This window comes from Hermetia illucens, chromosome 4 (genome assembly GCF_905115235.1).
Source record: "Hermetia illucens chromosome 4, iHerIll2.2.curated.20191125, whole genome shotgun sequence".
In the NCBI taxonomy this organism is placed as follows: Eukaryota; Metazoa; Arthropoda; class Insecta; order Diptera; family Stratiomyidae; genus Hermetia; species Hermetia illucens.
In genome coordinates, this window is record NC_051852.1 from 8379070 (window position 1) to 8399885 (window position 20816).

General features: G+C 39.8%; 1 protein-coding gene across 5 annotated transcripts in view; it reads left to right on the forward strand.

The window, feature by feature from the left end:
• Positions 1–20816, forward strand: part of LOC119653430 (dynamin) — a 70475-nt gene that overhangs the window by 26009 nt on the left and 23650 nt on the right. For 3 of the 5 annotated variants that reach the window (XM_038058006.1, XM_038058010.1, XM_038058009.1), the window contains exons 5-14: positions 5068–5296; positions 5510–5667; positions 5869–5975; positions 11041–11228; positions 11295–11414; positions 11701–11715; positions 12758–12967; positions 13035–13128; positions 13194–13330; positions 13398–13564. In XM_038058006.1, the coding sequence (XP_037913934.1) occupies positions 5068–5296; positions 5510–5667; positions 5869–5975; positions 11041–11228; positions 11295–11414; positions 11701–11715; positions 12758–12967; positions 13035–13128; positions 13194–13330; positions 13398–13564 (1425 nt within the window). Of the gene's footprint in view, positions 1–5067; positions 5297–5509; positions 5668–5868; positions 5976–11040; positions 11229–11294; positions 11415–11700; positions 11716–12757; positions 12968–13034; positions 13129–13193; positions 13331–13397; positions 13565–20099; positions 20700–20816 lie in introns of those variants that run through there. The other 2 variants (XM_038058011.1, XM_038058007.1) reach the window with 2 other exon arrangements.

Genomic DNA, 20816 nt, shown 5'->3' on the forward strand with positions numbered 1-20816 from the left:
GTTGGTTGGTGGGCTTTCGGTGCTGACGTTGCCACCATATATTTTGTCTTGCCTTCATTGATGTGCAGCCCAAGATCTCGCGCCTATAGCTGCCTGCTCGACCTGGATGAATCTGGATCACTTTCTCGGGGGCCAGGTTAAAGAGGACGCATGATAGGGCATTCCCTTGTCGCAGAACATTGTTGATGTCGAATGGTTTGAGAGTGATCCTGCTGCTTTTATCTAGCCTCGCACATTGGTCAGGGTCAGCCTAGTCAGTCTTATCAATTTCGTCGGGATACTGCATTCTCTCATGGCCGTGTACAGTTTTACCCTGGCTATGCTATCATAGGCGGCTTTAAAGTTGATGAATAGATGGTGCAACTGTTGTCCATATTCCAACAGTTTTTCCATCGCTTGCCGCAGAGAGAAAATCTGATCTGTCGCTGATTTGCCTGGAGTGAAGCCTCTTTGGTATGGGCCAATGATGTTCTGGGCGTATGGGGCTATCCGGCCTAGCAAAATAGTGGAGAATATCTTATAGATCAGAAACGTGATACCTCTATAATTGCTGCACTGCGTGATATCTCCCTTTTTATATATAATAATAAAAAAAGTCTGCGTGCGTGCCCGCGTCCTTTGAGAATGCAACATTACTCGGTATGCAGCATTCTTCCGTTCCGTAGCTAGCTTACATTCATCGTCAAACCAGCCGATCCGACTCTATTTGCGGCTTGGGCTAAGTATGTTTGTGGTCGTATTTATGATAACGTTCTTCAGGTGATTGTGAAGATCATTTATTGATGCTTCATCTCCAGGATCTCTGTTGACTCCGATTATTGCGGTATCCATTTCCCTCTTATAGGTGTTGCGGAGGTCTGTGTTATGAATGGCTTCAGTGTTAACTCTCACCTGATTGTCAGAGGGGACTGTAGGTGGTGTTGTTATTCGAGCTCGGAGCACCATGCCAACGAGATAGTGATCTGAGTCTATATTGGCCCCCCTATATGTTGTGACATTCATCAAGGCTGAGAAGTGGTGGCGTTCGATCAACACGCGGTCAATTTAGTTGAAGGTGGTCCCGTCTGGAGAAGCCCACGTTTGTCAGTGGACCACTTTCCGCGCAAACCAGTTACCTCCAACAACCATTTCGTGTGACCCTGCTAATTGAATAGTCCGCAGTCCGTTATCATTTGTTTTTTCGTGTAAGCTATGGGAGCCAACGTATTGCCTTAATACGGGCTCCTTCCCTACTTGGCTGTTAAAATCCCCAAGTATGATTTTGATATCATATCTGGGACAGGCTACGAGGGTTCGTTCTACTGCCTCGTAGAACGTATCCTTCTCCGACTCTGCAGTCTCCTCTGTAGGGGCGTGAACGTTGATGAGGCTTATATTTCTAAACTTGCCTCGCAAGCGCAGAGTGCATAGCCGTTCGCTTATGTTTTCAAAGCCGATAACAGCAGGTTTCATTTTTTGGCTGACTAAGAAACCTACTCCGAGCACATGGTTTACTGGATGACCGCTATAATATATGGTGTAGTGGCTCTTCTCCAGGAAACCGGTCCCTGTCCATCGCATCTCTTGTAACGCTGTTATATCAGCCCTATATTGGGACAGGGTATCGGCTAGCTGCTCGTCAGCTTCATCTCTGTACAGGGAGCGCACGTTCCATGAGAAAATGCGCAAATCGTTATTCCGTGTTCGTTGCCGGGTCCGTCGTTTTAAAATCCGTCCTGTCCGAGGCTCCTGTTGTGGCTTCGTAACAAGTTGTTTTCCGTGTAGGGTTGTCAGCCCTACCCAACCCCCAACCTGGAGGACCAGTTGGTACAATTTGTCCCGTTTTTAGGCGCGGAAGACTCGCCTTCATCCTTCTCCGTCTGCAGCTTTTCGTTAAGAAAGAGCTCCCAGCGGTCACCACGTGGAAGTGGATGTTTGCCTTTGGCTTTGATGGTCAAATGTGCTCTTTTCTTAGCGTTTTCCATCGTTTTGGCCAATGTTTCGGCCGATATGCCGGCTATTTTGCGTCGAATGTTGTTTATGAGTTGAGCTAGAGTTCTTGGATTGTTAATGTATATCTTGGATTTGAGATAGCCCCACAGAAAAAAGTCTGGTGACGTCAAATCCGGTGATCTCGGTGGCTATGGAAAATCACCATTGTTGGATATTAACCTTCCAGGAGCAATGGTTTCAAAAAATCGATTGTAGCGTGTGAAGTGTGGCAAGTTGCTCCATCCTGCTGAAACCAGAAGCCTTCCATGTCATTTTCTACGATGATTTGCATGACAAAATCACGAATCATGGCCCGATAACGCTCGCCATTGATGGTAACAGAGGCTCTGCGTCATTTTCGAAAAAGAACGGTCCAATCACCTTTTCCGCACAAAAACCGCACCACACAGTCACTTTTTGATCGAAGAGAGGCTGTTCGTCAATTTATTGAGGATTTTCGGTAGCGTAGAAGCAACAGTTTTGGTTATTCACGCCTCCATTTAACTGAAAATGGGCCTTGTCTGACATGATGATTTTTCGCCAAAATCTGGTTCATTGCGAACAATTTCGACGGCCCATTTGGCATAATCAAGGCGTTTCGGGTAACCAGCTTGGTTTAATTTTTGTGCCAATTGAATTTAGTACGGAAACATTTTTAAATCGATACAAATTATGCGCCTGAGTGTGATTCTTGCAATGCCTAACTCCTGGGAACGGTGATAACTCGATATTCTCGGAGTCTCCTCAATACTAGCTCGTATGGCTTCAATATTTTCGTAGGAAAGTCTTGTACGTTGTCTGGAAGCGTGACTGCTATTGCTGATTAATAAATTTTGCATATAAACGCTGCAAAGTGCTTTTAGGTGGAGCACTTTTCATTTTATTTTTTTACGAAATGCACGTTGAGTTAACTCAATTGAGAGCTTATTTTGAATGTAAAGCTGAATTATTTCAGCGTGTTCTTTTGAAGTTTACTGCATGCTATAAATTGTCTTGGACTGACGCTTCAAACGCGGTATGTCATTAGTCAATCTGACATTTCCGCCAAAATTTACAGGTGATCTATGAAACATTTCCACAGCACTATCTGGCTCCATTTTCCCAGAGCTACGTTTGTGATTTGCTGCACAATTTTCGTGATGATTCTTTAACCATGATTCATACTCAGCCGTACCTTTGACATTTTCGTGAATTTTGCATTCTTTGCAATACCTAGTTTTTACCAGTCAGTCAATAACTTTTCCCGTGAAAAAACCAATTAATGTATCGAAGAGAAGCCTCTCTTCAACCAAGTGCCATCTCCGGATACAATAATTCCATCCTTAGATAATTGTACCTTATCTTGATTAGGAGATTCCTGAAATTCTTCTTTAGCAGCAGCTTTCATAGACGGTTTAGCAACGATTGCTGAAGCTTCTACAATATTATTCATAATTGAATCAAAGCTTGCTTATGCAATACATGATGGTAAGTCCATGACACCACAAAAAAAGCTGCATTGCCTTCAGTCCTTTTCCTAACAGTCGGAAAGCGAATGCGAAGCGTCGATTTATCTCGTATGCCGTGTTTATCAAAGGTGATAAAAAAACACTTTTGATATTATCGTCACACGTTGTACAAAAAACATTTAATTTGAAACCAACCAACCACCACTTTAATGGCAGTCCATCGCAGGGGTTGATTAGGTCCAAGAGATATTTTTGCGTCAACTCGTATGGCACCCAAACATCTAGCTTTTTTCGTCCAATCTTCCCAGTTTCTGACCAATCGAGCGAATGTTCACATGCCGGTCTACTTGGATGATTTCGACGATTTTATTGATTTCTACGACGATTGGGCTACCAGTACGGCATGTATCTTCGGCATCCACTACGCCAGAACGAAATCGATCGAACCAACGTTGTGCTGTGCGAATCGTTACAGTATTGGACCCATAAACTTCACAAATTTGTTCGGCCGCCTATGACCCGATGCGATAGGTACGACACAAGACACAAGTGTCATCTATTGACAAAATACGACATTTCTTTTTCCCCAACCCAATATATACTTTACAATAACAAAAGAACCGACAGGCTAAAAAGCCTCGAAAATAACCGCCAGCTGCCTCAAACTAAGGACAGCTGCTTGTGCGCATCTAACTCTCGTCGGGCGTTCACATTTTCTACTATGACTTTTGTTCTATGGGGAATTTTTACAACCGGTTTTCACAGAAATACGCCTGAAACTATAAGAAGAATAATCATCTGTAAAAAAAATCGATTTTTTGAAAATCCTGGACATATGTAACCCCTTAACCGGCTAATGATTGGTGACCAAAGTGAATAATGTGGAATGAAATACATTGATCAAATGAGGATTCATTTTCTAAAGAAGATGTAACAAATTAAGGTTGTCTACTATCCTGTAACATGATCATGTACTTGATTTATATTTCATGTTCATTTATTGGCATACAGCCGGTCAGGATCATGATCCTTCATTTAACAATGTAATTTCAGATAAATCATTTCATTGGGGACTAATTCCATTTAACATGCCATGCATGCCAATTGCTTCTGGTGTCCTCTCGAAAAGATTTTCGTAGAGTACGCCTGCATTTCTTATGAAGAAAAAGCAATTAATCTTTTTTTTCGATGCCGTTGCGAAGAATAACATTTGTATAGAAAAAAAACCAGCAGGTGGATTTTGTTCTTGTTTTAGACGAGCAGTTGTTTTGATTAGTGCTCCACGTGAAATTTTTCCTCCTTTCTTATATTTATTTCCCTTCACTTGACAAAAATTATACAAATACATTTGGAAAAACTCGACAATAATGAAAGATACAAGTACCAAAATACGACAATCATTCCGTTATTCGTACAAATTGTATATATGTACATAGAGTAGTAATATTATTTGATAAAATATAAGAAATAGAGAGAAAACAGACGGTCGGACCTCGACTGCCGTCCAATTTAAAAGAGCCAATAGTATGAAGTTACGTTTTCATTACAAATAGAATAAAAAGTATTAGCGTCGACCTTATTGTATTATAATACGTGCTACCGTCATCAATCAACAAAAAAGAAAATCATAAAATATATTTTCGTGTAGACTGCGTTTCGAAATTGTTAAAATGTCATGCGACGAAAAGGAACTTCGACGAGAAATTTCATTTGCTATCCGCAATATCCATGGTATTCGAGTTGGTCTATTTACACCCGATATGGCTTTTGAGGCAATTGTTAAAAAGCAAATTGCCCAGTTGAAGGAACCAGTATTAAAATGTGTTGACCTAGTCGTGCAAGAATTATCAGCTGTTGTCCGATTATGTACGGACAAGGTATGCCAAATAATTTTTTTTCTATTGAAAATAATATAATTCATTCTTGTTTTCAAGATTTTTAATTGTAGATGTGATAGTGTAATATTAAATTTATGTTTCATGCCTCCAAAATATATGTGTCGTAGATTTGGGCTTAGTATTGAATATTTAATTATCGTTTTTTTTGTGCTGCATTCAATAAATATTTTATACACTGATAAAATCTTCTAGATGGCTCGATACCCTCGCTTACGTGACGAGACGGAACGTATTATTACCACACATATCCGACAGCGTGAGCAATATTGTAAGGAGCAAATTTTATTGCTGATTGATTTTGAGCTTGCGTATATGAACACAAATCATGAAGACTTCATCGGTTTCGCAAAGTAAGTTTTATTGGATGAATGAATGCCAAACGCAGGCAAATTAGTTTGATCCCCCACACCCGTTTAAATTGTATTCTATTTTCAACTTTCCTCAGATTTTATGAGGATAATTTCTTTTGAAACTTAATTTCGGTGTTGGTTTTAACCATTTTGTTAGCTAATTTACTTGAGATTAATCTAACGAACGATTTCTTCTTTCAGTGCTCAAAGTAAGTCAGAAAATGCATCAAAGACGGGGACACGAGCGCTTGGAAATCAAGTGATTCGAAAAGGTCACATGTGCATTCAAAATCTTGGTATAATGAAAGGTAAGCGATTAGACTTTTGAGTAACATTATATTTGTTCAATGTCCACTAAGGTTAGTAAAAGTATTGGTAGACACTAATTATGAGTGTTAATTCCCTTCTCCACATCCAGAAATATAATACATTCAGAATTAGTGATAAAGCCCCTATTTATGTGTTATATTTCTCCTTACACACTGTCTTCCCATACGATTTGGTGTTTATTTTTATTTTTTCCACCTTTTTTGTAGCTTTGATGAGTTATTTGAGCCGAATTGTTGGTTTGTATTTTAATAACCTATATTATTTTATGTTTGGAACTTTTTCGTTATATTCTGTTTGTGTTATGTTCTGTTCCTGTATTGAATTTTAATATTCTTTCCTGCTTAAATCCCTTATGATATGTTGAAAGTAAAGCTGCTAAACACAGCAAAGTTTTGCACATTTTTTATTTCTATTCTTAATAGCAACTATCATGAAGAAGGTTCGATGTCCAATATTCATTGGGTATATTTTCACTATCATTCGTGATTTGAGTTTCAGTTGTGTCGAAAAGGGTGTAAATATGTCCTTATGTTACAACATGAAAATTTCCCGTCTGTTCTTTTAAAATTGTTTTGCCGCTTTTCTAGAATAACTTACGAAGGTGGAATAAAGTCTTTCGTAAGATCCATAACCAAAAGAAGTTTTGGAAATTCGGAGGACTGAGGTATTTTGATTAAAGCAAAGCATTCCTTTCGGACGGAGATAGCTTTTCTTCTCTTTTTTGTTTTGGTATTTTGATTACAGCAAAGCATTCCTTTCGCAAGGAGATAGCTTTTCCTCTCTTCTTCTTCTTTTTCTTCAGTCTTTGTCGATCGGTCCCGCCATTTGGCTCTATCGAATCCCTGATCTGGGTGCAATCTCAAGGCTTTTAAATCCCTATCCAATGTATCAAGCCACTGTTGTTTGGGCTTGTTTTTTGGTCGTTGGCAAGTGAATTCTCGTTAGCACGGAGTGTGTGATCATACCATCGAAGATGCTTCTCTTGAAATTTTTCCACGATCGATGTAACTCCATAACGATCACGGATATCCTCATTTCGGATGTGATCAAAATGTGCCACGCCTCTAATCCAACGCAACATCTTCGTCTCCATTACCACAAGACGCAGTTCATTGTCTTTTATAGTCGGCCAACACTCAGAACCGTAGAGAACGACAGGACGGACAACATTGCGATAAATTTTAGATTTAGACGTTCGTTAAAACGTCGATCACAAAGAATACCAGTTGTGGAACGACACTTCATCCAGGTTGCGTTAATGTGTGAAGCAATTTCATAACGCGGTTCTCCATTGGTGGTATTTAAATCGCTCAGTTCTGGGCAGATCACTGCCGCTGACAGTGATTGTGCCTGTTTCATGGGGATCGGTCGTCAAAAATTCAGTTTTGTTTAGATTTAATCTGAGACCGTGTTGCATGAGGCGGTCATTCCATTTTTGGACAAGTTGCTCGAGATCATTTTTGCTATCAGATGCTAGGAAAACATCATCTGCATAAAGCAGTGTGTAGGGCGCTGGACGTTGGATATCCCGTGTGATGGTGTCCATAACAAGAACAAAGAGGAGTTGTGAGAGGGCGCTTCCTTGATGAACATCAACAGAGACATGAAACGGTTTTGATACACCCGCCATACTTCTAACTTCACTTTTCGGATCGTGGTAGAGCAATTGGACCCAGCGCACGAGTTCTTCTGGCACTAAGTGTTGTCGTAAAGCATATCAGATGAGTTCGTGTGGCACACGGTCAAATGCTTTCTCTAGATCCAGAAATGCAATGTAAAGAGGGCGATATTTCTCACGGAGTAATCGTGCAGCGTGTATTGCGAGAGTAGTTCTGCAGTTTTTGACCAATCCGGCTTGATTCACGGTTGTTTCAACGATTTCCCAAATACGGTTGTGAAGAATGCGTTCACAAATCTTCATGGTATTGGAAAGTAACCGGATCGGACGGAAATGTTGAACATTCTGCTGGACTACCTTTCTTTTTTCATATTGGAACAGTGGTACTTTCTTGCCAGTCAGATGGTGTTCTTCCTTCCTGAATAATCTGATTAAAGAGCTCTTCGCTTTCCAGAGCTCAGCTGCAATGTCGTCAGGTCCTGTGGCTTTCCCCCATTTCATTCGTTTTATTGCCTCCTCAACTTCAGTTGCGCTCACAGTGAGTCCTTGAGGGTTTAACGTGAGCACCTGTTTGGCTTAGCATTCATACTGGTGGATGCAAGACCTACTTAAATCTCTACTACTAAGGAGTACGGCACTCCTGTTGAAACGCAACACCACGCCGAGGCCCGAAGGTCTCCTCGGCTACTTGGTTTTGGTTTGGCCGACAGGGTTGCCGCCCCGTTTTCCTCACCGCCATCTCTGAGCACTAGTTGCGCTGACAGTTAAGCCCTTGAGTGTTTAACGTAGGTACCTGTCGTGGAGACCTAATCCTACGGTCCTCTTCAGACACGGATTGATTTTGTGACCATAATCAGAGCCCCGCTGAGACAAGCAACAACGTTTATACCAAGTCCATGGCTAGTTGCGCTGACAGGTGGAACTGGTCCAAATGTCGGCAATGATTGTGGAAGTTGAAGATGAGCAAATTCTTCAGTTGAAATTTGCTAGAAGTATTCTCGTCATCTATCCGTTGCGGCTCGACGTTTGGTAAGCAAAGTACCGTTCTTATCATTAACGCAACAGAAGTGTTCGATATCTTGTGTATGTTCGTTCCGGCTTTTAGCAAGTCGGTACAGATCTCTCTCGCCATCCCGAGTGTCCAGTTTATCGTAAAGATTTTTGTAATGATTCGCTCGGCTGACAGGGACTACTTTCTTTGCTTCCCAGTGGGCATTCTTATAAATTTGCCAATTGACCAGTGTTTTATCGTCGAGAAATTTGTGATAGAGGCGTTTCTTTTCACGGATCTTCTTTTTGACATCATCATTCCAAAGCCAAGTATCTCGGTTGATGTACCCGCTTACCCGGCTTGGTGACCCCGAGGGTTGCAAAGGCCGCTTTGTAGATCGTGTCTTTCATTGGGTTCCACGATTCTTCCACATTCGTAATGGTTGGTAATCGTGTGAGTGACATCGTTTCTTCTTTCTTCTCACCAAATCGCCATCACTTAATGCGTCGTGGGCCAGTGTGTTCCGTCTGGCTTTTCACCCACATGACCATTAAGGTATAGCTGGCAATGATGATATAGTCGTCAGCAGGCACGTGACAAGTCTTTTCATCGAGAAGTTGCCAGAAGGCATCTTTCTTGGCATCAGAAGTGAATAGTGCGATCTGCTGATATAATGGCGAGCTTCATCAGCCGATCATCAAATCGTTCGACTTCTTTAATGGCATTCCAGAAACCCTCTGACATGGCAATGCCAACACCATAGTGAGTGTGTGAGCTACCAAAATAGCCATTTTTGCCGCGTTCGCGTTCAATGTTGCAGCTTTTGGCACCAGACCATCGGGTTTCTTGCAAAGTGCAGATATAAATGACCCTTTTCCGATGGGTTCTTGCGAGTTCCTCGGTCTTTCCAGTTAGGATGCCAACATTTAGCGTGCAGACACGTATTTGTTTTGTTCGGACTAACTTGCTTACGTCCTGACGTCGTCGATGCGTCAAGAACCCTTTCCCATTTTTTGACAGGACCGGGGCCCGTCCTGTGACTGACTGTGGTGGACGCCCTAGCATTTCTCCAAGTGACTCAATCCTATCATCTTGTTTGTAACGACATTGTATGCATTTTCTTGACCGGCCTGTCGCGGGACCTGTCATCAAGAGAGATCAGGTAGGATTCAGCATAGTGGAATAACTCCAACTATACTCTATTTATCTCTTTCTCTGATCTCAGCATTTTATTTTTGTTTTACTGAGGATAGTACAGAGTACGTTGCCTCAAACCCTCCTCCCTTACCTGGGCTTGGGACCAGCATACTATGTTCATAGCATGGCGGAGTTTTGAAGTTCATAGTCTGTTCGTTCAATATTAGGAGGTAATCAAGGGTTGTTATAGGATTAAATCAAGTCAGATTCGTGATCTTCACAAATTCCTAACCATTTGTGTTTCGTTAGTTGTTGGTATCATCTGGTGACTGGGCAAAATAATTCAGCTGTGAATGAGTACCTGAGTCAAATTAGGGTAGGAATCTCAGACGAGTGCAATGCTGACCACATTGCCTCCTACAGCATTCTGTAGTGTATCATTACGATCTTGAATGAAGTGCTCTAACACACTTGAAGGCCCTGATCCAATATGGATTGTTGCGCCAACGATTAGTATTATTATTATTCTTTCATTAGTCCGAACTTCATACATTTGAAGTTTATATAGTGAAGTGTTTTGAAGCGTTGATTAAGATGGGACAGGACTATGCTTGCCTTTATTTGATTTGTATAAACATTCATCAGCTTTGAATATGCTTCATATTTACTTCCACTGAAGAAGATGCTAGATAGTGTCGTGTTTATTGCAGACATGATGAAACATGTGTAACTGTTTACAAGCTGCGTCGAACAGTCTGCTGATTTTTCAGGATTCATTGAATATCCTGCAATTCAGCTCTCTTCGAAGTCATTTGTTCGTTGGTGTCTTTTTTCAATTTCAGAGCGAAATTGACTTGTTTGTGAGAAAAGTGAAGATGGGTTTCGTGACTTGTTTTCAGTTGCGGGGATTTTTTGCTTCCTCGTATAGATAGATTTTCAGACGTGTCATTATACATACCTAGATAATGAACTCTACAGCACTTAACGGTGATCAGTCTGATTATAAGTTATTAGTAAAACTGCTTACTAATTTTCCTGGCTATACAACAACACACCATTTTATAGAACCAGCACTGTCGTAATGAAGTAGTATGTCACTAAGCAGACAAACAAGCCAACTGACTCGAAATTGCATTGTACATTTCTTAAACTTCGTTCAAGTTATTGTCGCTAAACAGCATGTTAGGAACTTCATGTTATATGACGCTCTCGATAATATCTATTTGAGTAGCGAATAAATCTACGAGAATAATGTTCGATGCCCCTCACGTTTCTCTTTTTTTTTGCAAATTTTCAGGTGGTTCCCGTCCCTACTGGTTCGTACTAACATCAGAAAGTATCTCGTGGTACAAAGATGAAGATGAAAAAGAAAAGAAATTCATGTTGCCACTAGATGGCTTGAAATTGCGAGATATCGAACAGGGATTCATGTCACGACGCCACACATTTGCACTATTCAGTCCTGATGGCCGCAATGTCTACAAAGTGAGTATTTATTAGAGTGTAGGTTCCTCGATTATATGATTATGTATATTTTCCTCGGAATTTCAGGATTACAAACAACTGGAATTGTCATGCGAAAGTGTTGACGAAGTAGACTCATGGAAAGCTTCATTCCTTCGAGCTGGTGTTTATCCAGAGAAAGATAAGACAGCAGAAAATGGCGATGAGGTAATTGAACAAAGTTCTAGATTAATTTCTTTTCCACAACAAAGTTGTGTTGAATGCACAGTGGTTTCATAGAGCGCTCAATATTTTATCTGATCAGAAGATAATTTATCTAAACGCACCTCTTCGAAGCGAAATCAACTATGAGATTGCTGTGTAGGTCATATTATATTATCACAAGCATAAAAACCTAATATTCACCACTAAAGATAATATTTATCATAAAAACTTTCAATATTTGGTCCAAACTCTAATAATAATAAAAAATCCAATTTCTTTCAACAAACAGGGCGAAGGACATGAGGTTTGTTCCATTTTCTATGTTTTCATCATCTGAAATTAGAGAAAAGTTTATAGTTTGGGTGTATTCCTAGTAGTTTTTCCCAAAATTTATTGAGTGTTTGATGTGTCACTTCATAAAAACTGTCATAAAAACACCAATTCGTGTATCAGCACACATTGACTTATGTTAGAAACTTGAAACACAAAACAAGTCACATTTTGTTGAAATTCAGAACTTAGAACAACAGACACGCTCAATTTGATTTTGAAATTATAATTAGGGATATGATTTTTGGTGATTGGAATTTATTTTTTATAGCGGTTTGTGGTTTTTTCCTTTAGTTTTATTTGTAATTGAAGTTGGTAAGGTTGAACCCCTGTCATTTTGCTATGATAGATGTGCTCCCTCACGGCCTTACTATATTGTAAAACTGATGAATGTCCTGCAAATTATTGAAGTTAATTTTGAGGCGTATTAATTCTTTTAAATTAAGAAACAGTTCTAAGGAAAATGGAAAGAAGTCTGCAGGGATATGGTGTTATATTTATTTAACAGTTTCGTTGATCAGTTTTATGCTCGGGAAGTTCTTTGGTGGAAAAGTTCAAAGTTTATTTTGTATCCTAGGACCCCTTGGATTTAGAGAATAATATGGCACTTATTCATAATCCGTTCATCAAGAGATTAAATAATTTAACACCAACGTTTTTGTACTAACAAAAGCTATTTAGCCACGCGATTTCTCCAACAAATCTTACTATCAGCTTCTGTGCTGCGATTATTTACTGTTCTCACCGAACATTGAATAATTTCTCTTGCTTCTGAAGGCATCAGATTACAAATATAATGACTGTAATCTCATGCTTGTTTTTGCAACTAAAAATAACCATTCTAACCCCATTTCCCCTTTGAAATAAACGAAAAACCTTTCTTTAGATAACAATTTAAACAGCCAATAACACATGTATGGAATTGCTTGAGATCTCTTTCTGGAAACAGCTTAGAAATAAACATCTTTCAATGGATAAAAATAAATCTAAAGCATCTTTGAATTCTTAATTTTTAGGAATCAGGTGAAGTTGAAACCAGTTCACTCGACCCACAACTTGAACGTCAAGTGGAAACAATTCGCAATTTGGTTGATTCGTACATGAAAATTGTGACAAAAACAACACGTGATATGGTACCGAAATGTATTATGATGTTAATCATCAATAATGCAAAAGATTTCATCAATGGTGAACTGTTAGCGCACTTATATGCCACTGGTGATCAGGTAGAATATCTTCAAATTAAGTGGGGGGGTTGCAAAATAATCTGCTTTATTTTTACTTTGCATTTAGACTCAAATGATGGAAGAAAGCCCTGAGGAGGCAATGAAACGCGAAGAAATGCTTAGAATGTACCACGCATGCAAAGAAGCATTACGAATCATTGGTAATTTCTAAGACTGTTGATATTATTAGGCTGAACTTATCAAGAAACATAATTTTTCCTTTCAGGTGATGTATCAATGGCAACGGTATCGACACCAGTTCCGCCTCCAGTTAAAAATGACTGGTTATCAAGTGGTTTAGATAATCCAAGATTATCACCACCCAGTCCAGGAGGTCCAAGAAAACCAGCTCCTATCCAACAGGTTTGACTCTCGGGCTTGAAAACTCTGGTCTTGTATCTTAAAGTTTGTTTCTCGTTTTGTTTTCTAGGGTTCATTGGGTAGTATGGGTGGTGGAATGGGTGGCGGCCGAGGTCCACCACCACCTCCAGCAACTGGTCGTCCAGCACCAGCAATTCCAAATCGCCCAGGTGGCGCTCCACCATTGCCACAAGGCCGACCAACTGGTCAAGCGCTTCCAGCTCCTCTAGTTCCATCGTAAGTATTTATTTTCTTAAGGATTATTATTTCTATTGACAATCAGTATGATCGATTGTTGCTTGTAAATACGATTAAATCTTGCTCTCTTTCTATTAAATGCTCAAAATCGTTGCTTATTCAAAACAATCGAACATGTCTACTTTTAAAATTTGCATTACTTTAGTTTCTCTGAATTTGTGTTTTTCGTTCCAACTCCATTTGTTTCTAATACAGTTTAGTTTTTCTTCATCATATTCTGTGTGACATACTTAATCATTTTACGTGTGGCTTTGAATTATGTAATTCAAACGTTTTATGTCTGTTTTTTTGTTGCATTCATTTCATTTATTTTCTCTGAGATATTAAATAATGAAAGGTAGCCTTTTGACAACGTGCATTTGTAAGACAATTTTCCAAACGACATATGTATGTAGTTCAGTGTATGCAGTTCTGAATGGGGTGAAAATAAGTATAATATGCTCTAAATTACCGTAATGTGAAATGCATCCCAAGGAATTGAAGTTCGCGACGTTCTGAATCGGTTGAATAGGTAGGGAAAGGTAGAAATCCCTCTACTTATGAGTAATTACGTTTGGGTTGAAAAATTGACTGGATACAATGAAACTATCAACGACAATACAGACAAATGATTGGTGGATAAAATTCACATTAAAGTCCTACTACCATTCCTTGACATTGCCATCAACGTAATTTAAATCTTAATTTGATAGGAAAAGGCTGGCGTTTGTGGATAGTTCTCATTGCATTTTGTATTCAGTTCCCATAAACATACAAAACCGATTGTTATCGGAGATGTTTACCCTAGTGACAAATAAAAGATGAGGTATTTAAGGACAACTGTATTTTGGATAAGCCGGTGTGACATTTATTTAGCGTAAGTGCGATTTCATTTTCAAATCCCAAAGAATGTTGTTTAGTTAGTTTACCACTATTTTTCTGCTTAGAAGCGAATTGTACATATCCTGGAGGTAGTTGTCTTGTATTTTTTCCAAATTACACAGTATAGCCATAAGTTCTGTCAGTACGATTGAGATTTATTACAGCAAAACTAAAATAGGTACAAAGCTGAGATTATGCCCGAAGGTACAAAATAGGCTTATTAGACGTAAGCGTGCATAATGATTATTCGAAATGATTCTTCACACAAAGCTTCAGATGCTCATCGATCGCTGCACAAATTGTTTCCATTTCATGCCCAGCTTTCACTATACTGGGCTTCAAAGTTACCAAATAGCAGTGCCCACCACGGCAGGCGATCTCTTCAAGCTTATTCCACCGAGTATTATCCAATGGATTTAACTCTGGATTTTTTAAAGGCGTTATGAAATCTGACACGTTCACCGATAACCAATATTGAATTTTCTTGGCCTTGTGGGCTGGCGTAGAATCCTACTGAAAGCACTAATCATTAACCTTGAACAAGCTTTTATTTGGAGGTTCACATCGCTGAGTTGGATTTGACATCGGTTTCACAAAAATGAATGTCCGTCACGTCGTGGTAGGAAACTCCCCACCACACCATCACTGAAGGAGGGTGCTCGACCCTTAGCCTCATAATATGACCTTCCATATACCCGATTATTTTGGCGATTAAATTTTTATTCGATAGAAAAGATTTTTCATCTGTAAAAGGATTTTGTGATACTGTTTTTTTGCGAAGCGTTTTATCAGTTTTTTCCATCGTTAAAGACGGATTTCCTTTAATTAAGGCGTAAGTAAATGGCTTTCACAACGTCTGTATGCACCTAACTAGAGATCGTCGCGCAAAATTCGACTCATGGTATGCCTGGAGACGTTCATTTCACTCGCTAAACGCTTCTGTTTGCGCAGCGGATTACGATAGACTCTTGCACGAACAGCCTGCACAAAATTCGACTGTCGTACAGACCTCGGACGCCTCTTTCGCGGCCGATCTTCGATGTCACCTGTTTCTCTGTGCCTTGGTAACGTTCGGTATACAAATCGTTGACTTATGGGTAGCGGTTTAAACGTTTTATGAATCCCTTTGGCCTTTGTATTTGCCAACTACCTGGGGCGATCTGAAACTTAAGTGGGGGTAAAAGAGGATCCTAATTACATGTTCACAATGTTGCCACTGTTTCTCGCTTCTCATTTCTCTCGCTAAGATGTTTCGCGATTTACTGACAACTTACGACCATACTGTGTCTTACTACGTTCTCCTTTTGGAAACTTGGCGAATCAACAAACCTGCATACTTCGCTTTTCAAATTCGTTCGAACGACACAGCTGGCGCCTGTCTGAATTATTCCTACACCACTTAAAGCGATCTCGCTGCACTTCCCGTTGCAGGTTAAGGTGAGGTTGGTAGCTCCGGTGGCAACGTATAGCCACCTGTTATCTGCTATGAGCTCCTTCCACGTAGTCCTGTTGTTCAAGGAAGCATACATAGGGCATGCCAATCTGTTCGGTTACACGAAAATCATATCGATGACGCAATTGGGCATTTCATCGATATCTTTGACAATTTTTGGGAGAACATAAGACTTCGTTGAAACGACTACATGATGCGAGCTCGGCCTCAGTAAGCTCGAAATAACTCTCGTGGTCATAGTCAAAAGCTAGTGGAGGAATGTCGATTTGGGGAACCATATATCGTTCTTTTTCGTTTGTCTGGGAAACTCTACTGTAACGTAGAGTAACTTATATGCAAATACTCCAACTATGTAGAGGAACCCGAAGATTCTTATCGTGTCGTCCCCTTTTTCCAGCATCATACGTTCTAGAGGGATATTCAAGATGTCTAACGACGGACCTATTTTGTTACGGACGTCGTTTATTGTTTTGTGAGCGTGTTACTTGTCACCAGGCGGAGATCTCCCCGGCTGTTCAGCGTGGATACAATTCTAGTGTATTTCGTATCTAGCTCCTCGTAGTAATCCACCGCTGTTAAGTACGTGGACACCACCTGGACACTTAGATCTGCTGCATCGATTGTCTTGAACCAAACAGTCATTTCGTTCACTGATCTGATTTTCCGCCAAACTCCTCTAATCGATCTGAGATTGCTGAATGAAAAACCTCTACACCAGCGTTTAGCAGGATATTCTGTTGGGTCGTAGTTTGAAGTCCTACAAGCTGGTCTCGCCGGAGTTCATCGATGTCGCAGTAAACGTCATGATTTACGTCGAAGAGAGCAGTTAATACCTTACCCACTAAACCCTCTTTTGCCTCATCGTAGGAATGTTAATTATTTTGTTGATTTTCCGGGAGATGTCCTCATATTTGAAGTGAAGATGTTTCAGAAGGGCGTCGCAGTGGGTTTGTTTGTACTATTCATATATTTTGTCATATTTTGTTGATTCGTAACTATTGTTTGAATAGGAAAATTAACCTCCATACTAAGGTTCCCTGGAACAATTCTCGATTGTCCCAGTTCCTCAATATAGAAGCCGACCTGTGGTTTCCATATACTATATTTGTCTGTTGTTCTGTTCTGTGCGAACATGGTGTCGAAGGACAGCATGATTATAAGCATTAATCTTTGAGTGGGCTTGCCGAAATGCAAATTTTCGCTCCGATAGTCAATCCTTATATTCAATGATAGGGAGCAGTCTATTTTAGATGACCCTTTCGAGCATCTTTCCTACCGTGTCGATGAGGCAAATCGGTCGGTATGATGATAGATGTCCTGTGTGCTTACTCGGCTTCGGGAGCAAAACTAGTTTTTCTCTCTCCCACCGGTCGGGGAGAACTCCCTTTCCCACGCATGTTTGCGGGTCTGGTCTTAACAGCGAGTTTAAGAGCTCTATTGGGAACAACATCCAGACCGGGTGCTTTGTTCCTCGGTTATCGCAGGTATGGTGTAGACGTCCAATGCTTGCTTGTGTTGTTTGCGCTTCCCTTTATCCGGGGGGAAGAGCGCCATCACAATATCGAGCAGAAGACGCGCACAGGTCAGTTGTGGTATTCGCCCTCTCATTTTCTTCATAACCATCCTGTACGCTGTTCCCCAGGGGCTTTCGTCCGCTTCTGCGCAAAGTTCCTTGAAGTATCTGGCTTGCTGGTCCGTATAGTCTGCTTAAGCTTACCTCGAAGGTTCACATATACTTGCCGTTTCTCGTCGAAGTCCGTCCGGTCTTCCTCTAGATCTGTGGCAGATCCTTCTAGCTCGAAAATATGGATCCTGTAACTCCGCGATCTCTTCATTTCACCGATTGTTTGAGCGCCTTTTGCTGCATAGCGGCGTCGCACGCTTTCGTTATGCGTCCCATCATTTGCTCTACCTTTTCTGTGTAGCCGCACCACCGCTTGGTGGAGCATAGCAACTATATATATAGATACCAGCTATTTTTCCCCTGATGAATAGCTTGATTTCCACATGCCCATATTGCCGCCTTGCCAGTTGCATCTACAATCCAGGCATCGCTCTTATTATTGCGATAAGGCTCGCTGGTTATGGCAGCTTCGATTCCCTTCTCATAGATGGTCTGCGAGAGGAGGTCTTGCGCTGCCTTGCAGTGGTTGAGGTTGATTTGTATCAACCTCATTTCTTTACTGCATCCAAGGCTCTCCTAAACACGGGATATCTGCTGCTGTGTGCAAAGTGCCGACAGTCGACGCCCTTTTTCGTCTTGTAAAGCATACATTCAGACTCAGCCTTGCACTCCCTGTATATATGACCTTCTCCTCCACATTTTCTGGAACTTTTTGATCTGTCACGATCACCGGTGCATTTCGTCGCTATGTCGCCAAATTCCAGGCAACTAAAACAGCGCTTAAGGTACACCTGCTCCCTGAGTCGGCAAACGACCCAACCAATTTTTACTTTACCAGCCGCCAGCAGTTTGAAAGCTGCTTCAGCTGGTAAGCTTATAGTTGTCATTTGCGTGCTTCCGTATATCTTTCTCAGTCCCCCGATTGCGGAATCTTGCAAAACAAGTGGTCCAAACGACTTTTCTAAGGCGCCTTTGGTCGTCCAAGTAGTGATTTCATCAATGTCTTAACATTGTATAACAATCTCCTGTTTTCCGTCTGTCTGTCTGTCTGTCACGCATTTTTCTCGGAGACTGTGGCAACGATTGACAACAAATTTGGTGGAAAGGTTGGAATTGTGAACGCTCACGCATACAGTGAGTTACATCCTTTTACAGCGGGGGGTGTACATTTTTTTTTACCTAATGTCATGTGGGGTGTCAAATGAAAGGTCTCGTTTAGTGCTTTCCGAAGCCGGTCATAGTTTTGACAGTTCTGGGGGTCGAAAGTGATCATTTATTTAATGTTGCCATTCTCACAAACTACTCAACCGAAAAATCTGAAAAAAAAACAAGATGCTGCCACTATATAGTGGCTAGGTTCCGAAATACCCTTCTTGCCGAAATCTGTTCAAATAAAGTTAATAGTATATTACTGCAATTTTTAGTAATTGATTGAAAAATTCCCGTTAAGTTCATATGATATAGTGGTTGAGCCTACCAAGTTTGGTGGAAATCACACTATTACTAACAAAGTTACAATAGACCAAAAATGTCTCTTTGGAAATTCAAGATTTTGAATGTCAATATCACCAGAAAGTGGATATTCTCACATAATATATGCCTATATTACGTGTTACGCACTAATGGGACAAATTCACACTCAAATGCTTTTATAAAAGAAATACACAAAATCTTTCATACCTGAAGCGTCCAGCTTCCGGTTTCCTGACTTATTTTGGTCTATCGACGTTTTGGGCAAGACAACCATAGATGTAGATTTCGACTTACTTTGGGGCGAACTGAAGACCTGCAGCGTAAAAGTACAAATGTGGTTGAGAAAATTTTGAATTTGCAAATTTGCAATAACTAGAAAATGGAAAGACGAAAATGTTTCCGCTTGCAATTCACAGATGGATTTACAGTAGCTGAACTTTATATTTGCATAGAGGAGCAATCTTACCGTTAATTATAATTTGTACCTCATCTTATACCAGGGATCCCAGTCCTATAATTCCTGTTGGAGTTCAACATCATAATGGAATTAGACTTCATCACTTATATTATACCCGAGCCCAGCCCGCTTGTGACAAAGGCTGAAGACACTTCTTTTTTTTCAGTCTCTGTCTCGTTCGCAAACAGGGTTGGCTCGGGTCGTCTATATTATAACCGTGTGAGATAGCGATAGGGTGTGGAGACGTCGCCCCTGGCAAACTGATCATTGCCTTACTGTTGAATCAAGAGCAGAAAAGTTTTATATTTGGATCAAGAGTGTTGCATCTGTTGGATTTTTACTTTACTTGGGATGTTGTTTTGATTACCTAGATCACAATGATAGGCTAAAAGCGTGTCTAAGTTGATTTCTTCCATAAAAAGGTTACATTTCATAAGCATTTGTATATTCAGTTAGGTTATCATTTCCATATCCACATGAAAAATATTCCATTAAAAAGCTACTGTTAATCTTCCTTTTATAATTATTTCGAAAGCATAAAATGTACTTTAATGCAAGATTCGCGAATATTTCTTCAAAAACATAATTACAAGAAAATCACCAAAACAAACCTTTTTTTCTTCTCTTCCAAAATATTGAAATACAGGCGGCGCTAAATATATAGCAAAGAGAATATCTAATAAGTTTTTGAAATTCATTCTAAGCTTCAACCATTCCCTATTAATTTTTGCAGTTAAATTTAAGCAAAGCAGACAAAAATACAATGCGAAATCCAAAAAAAAAAAGATTCTAGAAAAATTTAAATGTGTTTTTAGGGATCTCACGCATATTTACAAAAAAAAGACAACAAACTGAAAGATGGTCTTCATTGCCACATTTAGAAATACATGTAAAAAAGCAAATTATACTGAAAAATTGTTCAAAATTATTGAAGAAAACAAACACAATGAGGAAATTTAAGGAGTTCATAGGCATATAAAATATATATTACATATTCAATAATCATATAAATAGAAAAGCACAGTTAAAACGAACGAGAAAAAAAGTATTCAATGCAAGGAAAGCCATAATATATCACCACTAAATTTATATTGTTGCCGTTTTATGAGTGATATTTAAATAAATTTAAATAATAGTATTAACGGAATAAAAAATGGGATATGAAACTTATGATATTAAAAGTAATATATTGTTAAATTTAGTAAAAGGAAGAAAGGAGAAGAGTAAATAATTCTTCAAACATCTAGGAATTATGTGTATTTCTATATTTGTGTAAATTTGGATGTTGAAATTTTTTGTGTAAATTCATCGTTTTTCCTTTCATTTTGTTTTATTTTTATCACAACGCTTTGTTTTATCATTT